A 13,364-nucleotide genomic window follows, 5' to 3' on the forward strand; every position below is an offset into this window, starting at 1 on the left:
TAATGCTGTGCACCTCATGCGCCATAAAATACTGTACAGATGACTTTTGTGTGTTTGCCTTCTTTCTTTAGGTCAGTGCTTCTCAATTATTTTCTGTCACACCCCTGCTACCAAGACCAAAACAATTCGTCCCCCCCCCACCAATTTTTTTACATTTTGTACAAATGTACATGTTCATTGTATATTGATGTGAGATTATGTCAATAAAATGTCTCTTAGCAGAGCTAAATTGACAAGAAATATAATTTGGAGAACTATTATTGAGAGGATCTCAAAACTCAGTACTCTGTGGTACAAATATTGATGATATGACAAATATTTACTATACATTTGATGTCGAACCTCTTCGTCGTGGTGACGTCATCTGTTTCCGCGTTCCGGTCTGAGAGCGTCTGCTAAATTGCTAACATAGCCGTCTTATTTTATGTTTCTATATATAATGATTGGAGTACAACATTTTTGTTCATAGCTGCTGACTCTCCGCCCAAACGCGGTTCGAGTCAGACTTCTGTTAAAAGTCGAACGTACATTGAAGCACTTATTACTCTGTAATTAATTTTAGCGATTAGCATGCTTAGCGCCGCCTCGTTCGCCGACTCGTTTAGAACGCTTTCTTGTTAGCGGGATCGTTTATTTGTCATCGCGCAGCTCGTTGCTGCTGCTGTGTACGGATTTAGATTTAGTAAAAATAAAGCTCATACTGTTAAGGCGCAAGATATCTTGGTGGCTAATATTCAAGTAGCAGCGGAAGAAATTACTTCCGGGACAACGAGCGACAGGGCAATGCTTTTTTTTATCAGTACTGCGAGACCTATTGCATGAACTAGGGGCACAAAGCGCAGCTTTGACGATCTCAAATTTGCGTTGTCTGAGATTGCAATTTCGGTTCACAAACCATATATCGTTCAGCCGTACTACGGCGGGGAAAAAAAGCATGTTTCCCAGGGTAACACGCGCCCCCCCCAGCATCGCCCCACTATTTGAGAACCACTGCTTTAGGTGATCATTATAGTCGTTGTACAATGAACATGTTTTTTTTAGATGTCAGTGTTGAGCAAATCACATCGACTTATTAACAACTTGGAATGAAAAAAAAAATTGCTATTGGCAATTCCTCGAGACTGCAGTATTGGATATGAAACATATGAAAAAGTGGGGTCGAGCTATCCCTAATCACAATAATTGAGAATGTTCAAACAGATTATTCGACAGGAATGCTTGCTTAAATGGCTTTATCTGCTAAATTCACAATATGGGTGACTTCAAACTTGACTTAAGATCGGAAGAAAATTTCTTGACAAACGCCAACAATGAATTGGCCCAAAAAAATGATATAATAAAACATCACAATCACACAATAGGTGGATGACTTCTCTCAATATCTCATTTAACAGAATTGAAGATAACAGAAATTTCATACTTGTTTTTTCACTGTAGATGGCACTGACTGCCTCCTCAAAGGTTACATTGATGCTAACACCTGGGAAAGTTGGGGTTAGGTAGAGAGACTGAGGTAAATAATGTAAGGTAATACCAACATGGAAACATGGCATCATACCTTTTGGTGTACTGATGGCTCTGGCATTCACAGCTCCTTGAGACAGTTCTGCCAGACAGCATACACACACATGCAATGTAACATAACTTATTTAGAAATTGTTCAACTCAGGCTAGACTATTGTGTGTCATGCAGATCAAACATATGGAAAAAAATGTCATTGTCTCTAGGTTTATGCCATGTCAATTCACACAAATATCCAGAGCCTCCCCAGTGACACCACTTCAATTTGCTTGTTGTTTATTCTACTAGTGCCTTATAATAGCAAATGAAACACCCGACGCTTGAGCCTCCAAGCTCAAAGTTCAAGTTATGGCTATGATGAAATGACATCTCAACCAAGAGACAAGTCTAAACCTTTTGACGGACGGGGTTGTTAATTACTTGTGATTTCATGGCGATTTTTGTAATAAGCACCATGGGACAAGCAGTCTGAGAAAGCAACCCACTGAGGGTGAAATTGTTATTTTATAAGCCATAGAATTAAAATTATGTTGAGAAAGGTTATGGAATTCAAGTGGTATAGCATGTCATGTTTTATGTATGGCTCCAGCGATATATAATTCAAAGCGAATAGGCATGGGCTTGTAGAAATCTGAGATAAAATGTGACAATATGAATATGAAACCTTGAAGGAACAGATCAGACCGGTTCAAATTAATTTTCCAGCATTTAATTAGTCAGTGTGTTTAAGAAATAAAAGAGCAAACATCAAGGGCATCTGATTTCCTGGAATAAAAAAGAAAAAAAAAGTTTAAGCAGATTAAGTATCAAAACATGCAGCCGTATTGGACATTTTGGACCACTCCACTTGATCCCTGTGACGTCACGTGTGCAGTACATTAGACTGTGCATTTTGTTCTTGTTTACCCGTCAATTGCACTATAAAAAATGGATGGCGCCGTCAAGTATTTTCATAATTTAGATATGAACTTCCCCAGATAAAGGGAGGGGGGGAAGGCATTAGCAGCGAAGTGGCTGACAATGCAGTCAGCGTGTGAGCCTCCCGCGCGACTTCTATCACAACGCTATGTCTGCAAAACAAAACTGATTGTCACTGAAAGTGAACTAAAACTAAAAAAATACTTTGAAAAAGCATCAACATACGTATGTAGATTGAAGAAAAACTGAAGCATTGTTTCATTAGAGTTTCATTCTAATATTTTCAGACTATGTTTATCATATATTTATACATATCCACATACATTTTGGGGACAATCAGACATGTTTTTGTTCAATATACAACGGAACGTTGCCTCTCTATGAGGCAAATATGTACAAGCAAACTCACGACGTGACTGTCATCCAAAATGCAAGTTTGGTTCTAATATTTTCAGAGAATGATTATCACGCGTCTACTCGTGCACACACACAATTGCTGATGGTGTAGTGGTACATCCGCCTGAGTTGTGTGCAGGCAGCGTGAGATCAATTCCCACTTGGTGACGATGTCTACGTCTGCCCTGTGACTGGCTAGCGACCTGTTCAGGGTGTGGTGCGCCTGTCGCACCTAGTCAGCTGGGATAGGCTTCAGCACCCTCCTGTGACGTTGTACAGGATAAGCGGTGGGGATAATGACATGACATGACTCTTGCGCAGATACATTTTGGTGACAATTAGTTATGTTTTACGGACTGCGATAGAAGTCGCATTGGCGACTCACAGGCTGACTGCATTCTCAGCCATTGTGCTGTTAATGTCTCTACCTCGGCCCCCCTACTCCTTGGAAGAACATGAAATCTGACGGGAGGATTTCTGTCTAAATAATGGGAATAATTGCCGACGCAATCCGGCATGTGCATATCACAATTAGAATGGTAATGGATCACGTGAAGTGGTTCAAAATGTCCAATATGGCTTCGTGTTTTGATACTTAATCGGCTTATACCTTTTTTCTTCACTTCCATAAAATCATATGCGATTGATGTTTGCACTTTTATTCCTTATATACACTGACTAATCGAATGCTGGAAAATGAATTTCAACCAGTCCGTTCCTTTAAGCAAATCTTTTTGAACTCTGGTAAAATCTTTTTTTTAGTTTTAGTAAATAAAAATTAACAAATATTCAAAGACTTCGCCTACTCCCCGAGTTCAGCTGGGATATACGCCAGCACACCTGCGACCCTGTATGTTGCTATACAGGTATTGATACAATATAGGAATCACATGGATTGTTTAAACGACAGCTGTTGCACCTGTTCTTTCCAGAGTCATGGACTTCAACTGTCGTTCTGATCTGTTTCTGGCCTGGACACGCCTGCAACACAGATTTGATTTTTATAGCCATGCATATGCATACATATTCAGATTCACTCTGCATTTCTGTTTAAATTCAGTCGGAAATGTGAGTTAGGCAACAACAAATCCACTTTTTAGGTGCCAACCTTTCTACACAAAGGGTACCAACAATTACATGGACTACAAATGTATTTTCTGAATAAATTCTATAAACATACCGCTCACTCTGTAAAAGTCTTGCAGGAAGTTGATCTGAATGCAGCAGCTGTGGTGCGAAAAAGTTTAAAGGATGCTGAAGCCTCGGTAAGAGAGGAGAGCAATGGACCGCAGCCTGCCAGAAGAGATCAGATACAACAATAACCACAGTCACGAGCTGAAGGACCATTACACCACAAAGCACGGCAAATGAAAGTAAACAGGAAGTAAAATTTGGGGGGTTGGTACATTGCCTATGAACAGAATTCTCATCAATCAGATATTGACTTTATTTATTACTCTTATGTCATGTTTTACTTTAGTTCTAATTAAAAAGTATGATTAGAAATATTTTATGAAAAAAATGGTGAATTGTTTAAAATCGGCTTAAAATAATATTCTAGTAGTTGTAGAGGTGCAACAATAAAATCTTTTGTAAATTGTCAAATACCTAAAATTGTCCCTCAGAATTTCAGCCGCACCAGTAAATATTCTCAGATATCTGGAGTTGTTCTTATTATCTTCAAGTTGAATCAAAATAAAACATTTTCAAACATGTGCTTCTACTTTGGAAAACAATGTTCAATAGTGTATTCATTAAATTTTCCAAATGCGTAACCGAATCCTAAAATCATGTCCTGTTTTTGAATAATAGAAGAAAAAAAAATTTTTTTTTAATCCGATTAGTTGCCAAAATCATCATCAATCATTATTACAATAATTGCTGGTTCTATCCCTAAATTATTATTCATGTTTATTAAATTGACTGAAACAATGAATGAAGTTTTGTGACTAGTTTTTCACTCTTCAAATACAATACAATAATATTTATATAACGCATTCCACAACAGCTCAAGCTGTAACAAAGCGCTTCCCATATAGTGTCATACAGGGCTTCAAAATAATAATAATTATTATTATTCGAATAATAATAATACATTTTATTACAACAAGTTCCATTGTTGTAGAACATTGACTGATATGAAAAAAATAAATCTTCATGATACATTCCTACCGGAGCAGTGAGCATTTCGGGGTCCTCATTCAGGTTGCAGTTGTCCATCTGCTTCTCCAGTTCACGCTCCTTCACGGCTTGCTTCAGGGCAAACTCAACTTCTGCTGCTAGTTGCTCATCTCCGGCAAAAAACTCCTTGACTTCATGACGGTAGTCCTGCATTGTCACCTAATACAAATAATATCTTGGTGTCACACATCCAGTGTCATCATTGCCATCTACAAATCCAAAAATGTGGCATATCTGTGTTTTTTTATATTTCTATGACAGTACACCACAAGAGTCCACAAGAATACCCCTATTTAATTGATGAACTAACTATTCTCTTATTTATCTAATTTATATATTTTTACCTGAATTATTGTTGTATTGCACTGGAGAGGGGAGCTCTCTAATCTTGTTGCACACTTGAGTACAATGACAATAAAGGGATTTCTGATTCTGATTCTGATGAAGCAAATGTGCAGTGTGACGCACTAACCTGCAGGTAGGCCGTGAGATCTTTGAGGACAGGTGACTGGTTCCGCTCCAGTAAGTGCTTAAGACTGATTATTAGAGGAACTGTGTTCTCTATGAAGGTCTTTTTCCTGATCTGGATATCAAACAATAGTATTTATTTATGGGAAGAAAGAAGTGCGCTCAAACATGTCCAATAACTTCATCCACTCACGTGAGAAACCACTTTATTTTTTGCTGCCTGAAGGACTGCTTTTGCCATGTTGGCCTCCTCTTGTTCCTCCCCTGCAGTGCTTCCAGTTGAGTGAGACATGACCTGCAGCTTCATTTCTTTCAGAGTCAGTATGTTGAAGGTCTCTGATAAAATGTCTGCACCAGCTGCATCCAGAGGCAGCTCTTCATTTGCAAAGCAGGCTGGAATATAACAAGGCAGAATAAGATGCAAGGAAACAAGTAAGTTTTTAGGCTTTTGTTGTACCACATTACGTCACCACTCCAAGTTTCAAGGTTCAAAGGAGCATTTGAGTGCACTTTTCCTGGTCAGATTAAAATTTTACAACGCATTTGAGAAACAAATATTTTCAATTTAAGAGGGATCAAAAATTACTGCTGAGATAATGTGGTTAAACACATAAAGATACACTCAAATGTCATACGCACCCCTCAACACCCCTCCCCCAAACAATAGACATCATTTGTACACATTCTTTTCTGTACTCATATTATACTGAGTCTGACGTGCTGGAATAATTTTGCACGCGTGCTCCCCATATGACGGCACCCACGATGCTCTTTGGGTCATAATGAGCCACATAAATTATCTTAGGGGTGTTCCGATCCGATTTTTGTATCGGATATCCATCTGATATCAGCCCACGAAAACATTATCGGTCACCATCCAAAATTTCTAACTTTAGCACTCAGAGACAAGCAGTTCATTTATAGAAGCCTCTGGTCTTGTATCCAGCAGCATCTGGATCTAGCGTGGTCAGTGTTACCAGGTCTAACACTATTTTTGATTACAACACTTTTTAACCAAATGGCTTTTCAATTCAGTCATTTTCTTCAATAATCATTTGTGTGATTTATTTTCCCCACAAAATTGACTTGCATTAATCTCTCACCCAGTACACTTTGGTTCATCTTGTTGGTGATGTTAAAGCGCTGAGTATCAGTGAAGTGTTGCAGCAGAAACCGGTAAATCCGAAAACGTTTCTCGCGATGTTGGGGCCCTTTTAGGGAGAACCGAACTTTTTCACTGAAAATATTTGAGAAAGGAAAGAACAAAGACTCTAGTGCACTGGTTCAGGAGGGGGCAAGAAAAAGGATTGAAGTAACATATCACATATTTCTCTTGGTAAGTTGGGTCCTATCCGATTCCTACCTTTCAGTTTGAGGGAACTTGTTATATGAATTGTGTCCACTGTATGAATTGAAGTGGTAAATACACTCAATAAAATGTTGACTAAAGATTTCCGGGCTCTTTTTCAGCAGTATGTGGACCAGGCAGTATTCACACAGACTGCAACAGACAGAAAACAGGATGTAGTTAATTTACTTATGCCATGAACAATTCTCAATATTTTTAGCTTACACAGTGCTTCTCAATTATTTTCTATTACGTCCCCGAATGAAAAAACACCCCCCGCCAAAAAAAAAAAAAAAACATGTTCACTTGAGTCCCATGACTGCAACCAAAAAGCATAATGTTGCCAAAAACTAGGTACAGTCACCAAAATTCACACAACTAAGCTCTACTCATGCCCACGTCAATCTCTGGAAATACAAATATGATCACCCAAATTTATTGGATGTAATGGCAATGATTGGCCTTTTTGAGCTCAAATTTAATACCCGTAAAATCTAAAATAATTGAATGCGCTTGTTATTTTCAGAGGTGGAAGTGGGCTGAGATATGCACAGAAATGTAGGTGATGACTGAGCCTGGTTTTTGGACATTGGGTAACATTAATTTTACACCCGCAGTCAGTGGTGACATATCTGTGGGAGCCTTGTGAGCGCAACAAGATGGATGAGTCCATAGCCCACATAGTGAGACGATTATATTCACGAAAGGAGGAGTTCGACAGCCAATTCAGAAGAGCCGCACAGATATTAAATGCATCCTGACTGAGCTTTAGAAAACACGTGAGCCGTGATTGGTCGTTACCTGAGCAACTATGATGTAATTTTCAGTCAACAGAAAATGACAAAACAGCCCCCCCCCGAGATGGCTAAAAACAGGTACATTTTGCTGCTTACCTTACATTCTACAAACCCAATATTAATCACAATGGTATGTTTAGACTACTGCAATCACATATAGCGAAATATTGCAAATTTTTGGCGCGTTAACTTCCCCTTTTCGCAGGAAACACGCCACAGGCACCACCATCCATTCATTCAGAATGTAAGCGTAGTTTTAGAAAGTCAGTGTTGTGTAAAAATAAGTTAGACAGTTTTAGACAATCCTTACAAGAAGACAGTCCCCAGGAGAATTAGTACATCAGGGACAGGCTAGTGGAAAAAGTGGCTAAAGCCAGGTGAGTAATATAAGAAGTCTCCACATCACTCTTATCCTTAAAAAGTGAAAATAAAATTGAACATTGCAATTTTATGTTACCTTAGTCTTATCAGACTGACAAATCAATCTGGCGCTGAATGTGATATGCTCATAGAAAATATATACTTGAAAACTTCCGTTTATTATCGTAGTTTATAAGTGATATTGCCATGGACTTACTGCACATGCCAAAATCAATAATGACTAAAGTATGAAGTTTCTCCTCAACATGATGCATGCTGTACCTGCTGCTACATATCTTTCCCAATGTAGCTCAGAGCTCTCGCTGATCCATTCTTTATGTTTGAAGGTTAATCTCCTGTTTTACTATATAAAACAATGTCTTCAGACTGTACTTAGACAAGATGGACGTGTGTAACCTGAATAGGCTGTAAACGCCATCTTTTATCATTCAGAAGTCATACTGGAGAAATAACCAGTAAAGCCCACACGCTCACATGTAGAATTATTTTCTTTTTTGAGGTTGTGGTTGCCCATTCATGTTCAAGTGCATGAAATTATTTATATGATTTCTAAATGGACAAATTGATTGGCTTCACAGTTTGAACAAATTGGTATCAAGCCATCTTGAACCTTTTTTGAGCGATGTACAGGATGGAAAATGTGATTTACCTGGCAATGGCTGGGACAGGATCAACCAGGACCAGCATGAAGCGGAAGAATAAAGAACCTTTCCATTTCACAAACTCCTCCTAAAAATATAAAACACAATTCTCAATTGGCTGGGTGATAGACAGTATACACAGAGATATCATTTTACTTTGAGAATGTCCCACTAGCAAAAGAAAAACATGGTTTATGAGGCACTGATTAAAGAATTCATACTATGCATTTTTCTCAGGGTTCTGTTACTCCTATCTTGCAAAAATGAACCCGATCATAAACATATACAGTACCATAACCGAAGTGAGCGTGAGTGGCCATGAGGACAAAATGATTTTCACTTGCGGCAGAACTTCATACACTTGTCAACAAGTGTGCAGATATGTGAAGGTGGCGCATGCAGCAGCCACTCGCCACAACGCCACTCAAATGCCACCAATGTCACACTTCAAGGGTGGGCTGATATTCCTTTCCATAATATGTCCCTTTAAGCAATCATCACATCCATCCATTACAGTGTAGTACTTCTTCTTCGTAGTCCATTTACGGTAATATAAAGACAGAATCCATTCATCCATCCACTATCTGTACCGCATCTCCTCACAAGGGCAACTTCTATAAAACATCATTGTTGTCATATCTAATAGTTCTATTTTGTTATTGTTCTCCATTGTCATTACTGGGAGACTGAAAGGTCACAGTTAAAGTCAAGCAGGTGCCCAAAAATGTATAAAAATGGCAAATAGTTGTTGGAGAGATTGTAGTTTTTTTCTGGCTTCAGCCAAGGTGCCCTGAAACGAGTCAAAATTGCCACTCCCCCACCTCAACAGGTGCCGCAGTGTTTGCGTGCCCCCTTCACGCTGATTTTTCCCTTCCTCTCCCCCTCTCCCCCCCCCTTCTCTCTCTCTCCCCCTCCCTCCCTCGCCCCCTCCCTCCCATTTTAACAAAAGCACACATTCTGTGACATCACCGATTTACATCTTATTCTCAAACTATGTTTTTGCAGAACCTTAGTCTAATCCTACCTGGAGGAGGTTGGTCAGCATGATGAAAGTTTGCTCCCTGATGATCGTTTCATTGTCTCGTAGACAGGCAGAAATGTTGGGGATATAGTGGTCCACTATATTTGTGTATCGAACACATAGATCACACATAATCACCACAATGTTGTTGCGCACAGCAACTTCTGTACCAAGCTCTAGCTCCCTGGCGAACACAGGAAGGTACTTCTGGACCAGTTTCTCATGCTGCAGACACAGCTTACCTAATCCAATTAGAAAGTATTGAAGAAAGTGGCACCTCTTCTCACACCATTTGCAAATAAACAACAGGAATAGAGTTTGCTTACCCAAAGTAATGACACCATGTGCTCTGACTTTGGTTGGCAGTGAGTTTGCTTTGAACTGCGAGACCGGAAGTGAAGCTGGTAGCTCATCTAGACAATCTGTCAAACATAAACATGTTTTATTTGATTTGATTTTATATATGTTATATATATATATATATATATATATATACACACTGTACCTAGGAATTTGTCTGAATGTGTGGTAAGGACAGATTCCACAAGCAATACCATTCTTTGGGACACTTTTGCAGGACAGTTGAGCGACGCAACACCAAAAGTGTGCAAGTGTTTCACCTGGAAGACACATATACAGTTCACAAGCACAGCTTGATACCACCAGCTACGTGAAAAGAATTTCTTGGTAGCCCTTTGCTAATACAATAAAAATAAAATCAAGAAAAAAAATTGTATAATAAATTTTAAAATATATTAAATTATTATTAGATTAACCATTAAAGATCAGACAATGCTTTTTAATTGTGGTTCAAAATAATTTTTCAAGACCTTGTGTGATTTTCACGTACTTTTACGACTATAAGGCGCACTTTAAAGTCGCAAATCTTCCACAAAACACACGAGGGGCCCTATAGCGTGACACGCCTTATGTACAGACCTTTCAAAGTGCATGTTAGAACACCCTGCTAGATAAAGTCTGAGACTACTCTGCGCAAAATTTACTGCGACAAATAATTTCTGTGAAGGTCTATTTTGGTGATGGTTTGAGACAGTTACTTAGAACAGACCAGTATGTTGCAGGAGAAATCTGGACAAAGGGGCAGCTGTCCACGATGTCGTAGTCTGTCTTATGATTCATGTTACAGCAAACACGAAACCTCAAAGGACTGAAAAAAAAAAAAAACACTGCCCAAAGCACACCACTCACATCTCTCGAACTAGCCAACTGATTGGCTGAGGCTGATAAGCTCCCAGAATGCATTGCTTACTCTGTGTTATTTTTATTTATTTTCGGGATATGAATGGAATGACAGACCAAATGTTAATTGTATTTCTTTGTTTCATTGTTTGCTTGTATGCTGTTCAGTGATAGTTTTGGTTTTGATTTAAAACCGTGATTCTAAGGAGTGTCCTGACTAGAGAAATCTCTCCCCTGACATTGGCAGCGTTGACATGTGAGCTGTCATAGCATCAATGGGACTACCATTGACAAAGACACGTTTCTCTGAATGACAGCTAGTGTTCACGCACCTCATAGTGCACGTGCCTAGTAGTGTGTACTTGTAAAGTCATTACACATAATACAAATAATAAAGCATGAAAATATGTAATTTTATTTGGTATATTTTACAAAATAATCGCTTTCCTGAAGTGAGATTCTGCCGAGCGACTAACTCAGAACTATGGCAGAGCTCACCATAGAAAGTGTATTAAGACAGAAATTGACCCACAAAGCAAAATCTCAAACGTATCTGAGGGGATCAATGTATTTGAACAGTTGGAGGAAGAGGAGCATTTTGGAATTTTGTTCGTTGGAACATATATGTACGAGCGAGATGCTCAGGAGACCGAAAATATTGTGCGGCTGTCAAATCAGCATAAGTTGGTTGGTTTGCACTGGAAGGACATTTTGGCAGAACACCAGACATGGAGTTGAGACTAGACTCATCGAGACTGGAAGAATGGTAAGATATATAGGCTAGGGTTATTAGCTTTGCGTTATTGTTTTAAATTTGATGCTCTGTCGTGCTGTAAATGACGCACGGCGAGATTATTCTCATGGTACTGAGACGACACGTATTATTTTCCATCTCATTATTTATTCTTTAATTTATCTAATTTATATATTTGATTAAATTATCATTGTATTGCACTGGAGAGGAGAGCTCTCTAATCTTGTTGCACACTGTACAATGACAATAAAGGGATTTCTGATTCTGATCATCCGTAAGGTATATCTACTCACTTGCTGTTCAACTCTCTACTTAACACCCATCCGCTCGTTCTCCTCGGCTCCTTGTTCACACACAGTCCTCATTCAGCGCATGCTTACTCCGCACACATACATAGATACATCACAGCCACACCACAACACGCAAGCTGCGATTGTAATCACACCTAGCGTTTTGCGAACCTTTTATTACAAGCAAAACGTTGAAATTGGTCCATTTACATGCCCTATTTTTTTTTTGTTTTGGCTACTCAAATAGATGAATGCGACCAATGCATTGCCACACTGCGCCGAGACATATCGCCGAATAACGCAACAAAATTGGCAGTTGATTAGCTCACCAGACAATCAAAAATGCAGTACAATAACGACTGGCGACTCATCTTTCTGTAAATTACATCTATTCAGAATACTGCAGATTTCTGAACAAAAGCATTTTCGTGTTGCTGGGCAAGACAACAGGATAATGGCCCAAAACACAGCTAAAGACACCCAAGAATGGCTAAAAGCAAAACAGTGGACTATTTAAAGTAGCCTTCTTTGAGCCCTGATCTAAATCCTATTGAACATTTGTGGAAACTGCTGAAACATGCCACACTTCAAACCGGAGACAACTGGAGCGATTTATTCATGAAGAGTGGGTCAAAAAAAACTGCTGAGAGGTGCAAGTCTCTCTGAAAATGATAAAAATCATTTGATTGCAATAAATGCCTCAAAAGTTTGCTAAATAAAAATATTAATTTAAGAGTGTCAATATTTTTGTCCAGAATGGTTACATGAGTGTTTTTTAAAAATAATTCTGCTTGAACACAATTAAAAAAAAAAAAAAACTTGACATGGCTGAGATGCTAGACTGGACGCCTCGGTGTCACAGCCCAGAGTAACACCCCCGCCCCTCATTTTTTTCACAGCATTAACGATTGCTCAGGTATGATATTGTTGCTTCAAACTACAAAATAAAAGTGAAGAAAGTAGGTCTCACCATTAGCTCTTCATCAATGTTTTGGGTTCCATTTTCATTCAGGATGATACCAGCTAGATAAGTCTCACAAATTGACACCAGCTCACCACAATGATGATTCAGGAAAGCCTAACGGGGACAAAAGTTGTGTAAAAAATAATTAATAAATTGTCATATTTCATCCCAAGTTTGAATGATTTCATTTATTTACCAATAGCACAACAGAGAGCACACTAATACTTCTCGTCACTAGGGCTGGGTTAAACAAAAAAGGGAAAAAAAAAAATCAAGCAAATCTAATGACTTTTCTTCACCTAATATGGATTCATAAAACCAGAAATTGATCCTTTTAATACATCTTTGTCTACCATATGATCAAGTGACATCTCGCCTCTCGAGAGAACTTGAGTAGCGTATCAAAACAACCTGGTGGAAACACTGAAATCAGCACCAAAAGCTTGAAGGCAGATCTCTGGAAGTTTTTGGGGTTTCAAAAAT

The 13,364-nt window shown here is 38.8% G+C and overlaps 1 protein-coding gene across 3 annotated transcripts in view; it reads right to left on the minus strand.

Moving 5' to 3' along the window:
• Nucleotides 1-13,364, minus strand: part of ncapd3 (non-SMC condensin II complex, subunit D3) — a 34,260-nt gene that overhangs the window by 5,317 nt on the left and 15,579 nt on the right. For 2 of the 3 annotated variants that reach the window (XM_088305442.1, XM_088305441.1), the window contains exons 20-33: nt 12,888-12,995; nt 10,179-10,293; nt 10,000-10,095; nt 9,677-9,915; nt 8,661-8,740; nt 6,849-6,986; nt 6,589-6,722; nt 5,679-5,878; nt 5,490-5,600; nt 5,009-5,176; nt 4,017-4,129; nt 3,756-3,817; nt 1,559-1,606; nt 1,421-1,480 (exon numbers count right to left, since the gene is read on the minus strand). In XM_088305442.1, coding sequence (XP_088161568.1) covers nt 1,421-1,480; nt 1,559-1,606; nt 3,756-3,817; nt 4,017-4,129; nt 5,009-5,176; nt 5,490-5,600; nt 5,679-5,878; nt 6,589-6,722; nt 6,849-6,986; nt 8,661-8,740; nt 9,677-9,915; nt 10,000-10,095; nt 10,179-10,293; nt 12,888-12,995 — 1,672 coding nt within the window. Of the gene's footprint in view, nt 1-1,215; nt 1,481-1,558; nt 1,607-3,755; nt 3,818-4,016; nt 4,130-5,008; nt 5,177-5,489; nt 5,601-5,678; nt 5,879-6,588; nt 6,723-6,848; nt 6,987-8,660; nt 8,741-9,676; nt 9,916-9,999; nt 10,096-10,178; nt 10,294-12,887; nt 12,996-13,364 lie in introns of those variants that run through there. The other variant, XM_088305440.1, reaches the window with a different exon arrangement.

This window comes from Idiotropiscis lumnitzeri, chromosome 9 (assembly GCF_059441095.1).
Source record: "Idiotropiscis lumnitzeri isolate Australia: NSW breed Sydney's pygmy pipehorse chromosome 9, RoL_Ilum_1.0, whole genome shotgun sequence".
NCBI classification, from domain to species: Eukaryota; Metazoa; Chordata; class Actinopteri; order Syngnathiformes; family Syngnathidae; genus Idiotropiscis; species Idiotropiscis lumnitzeri.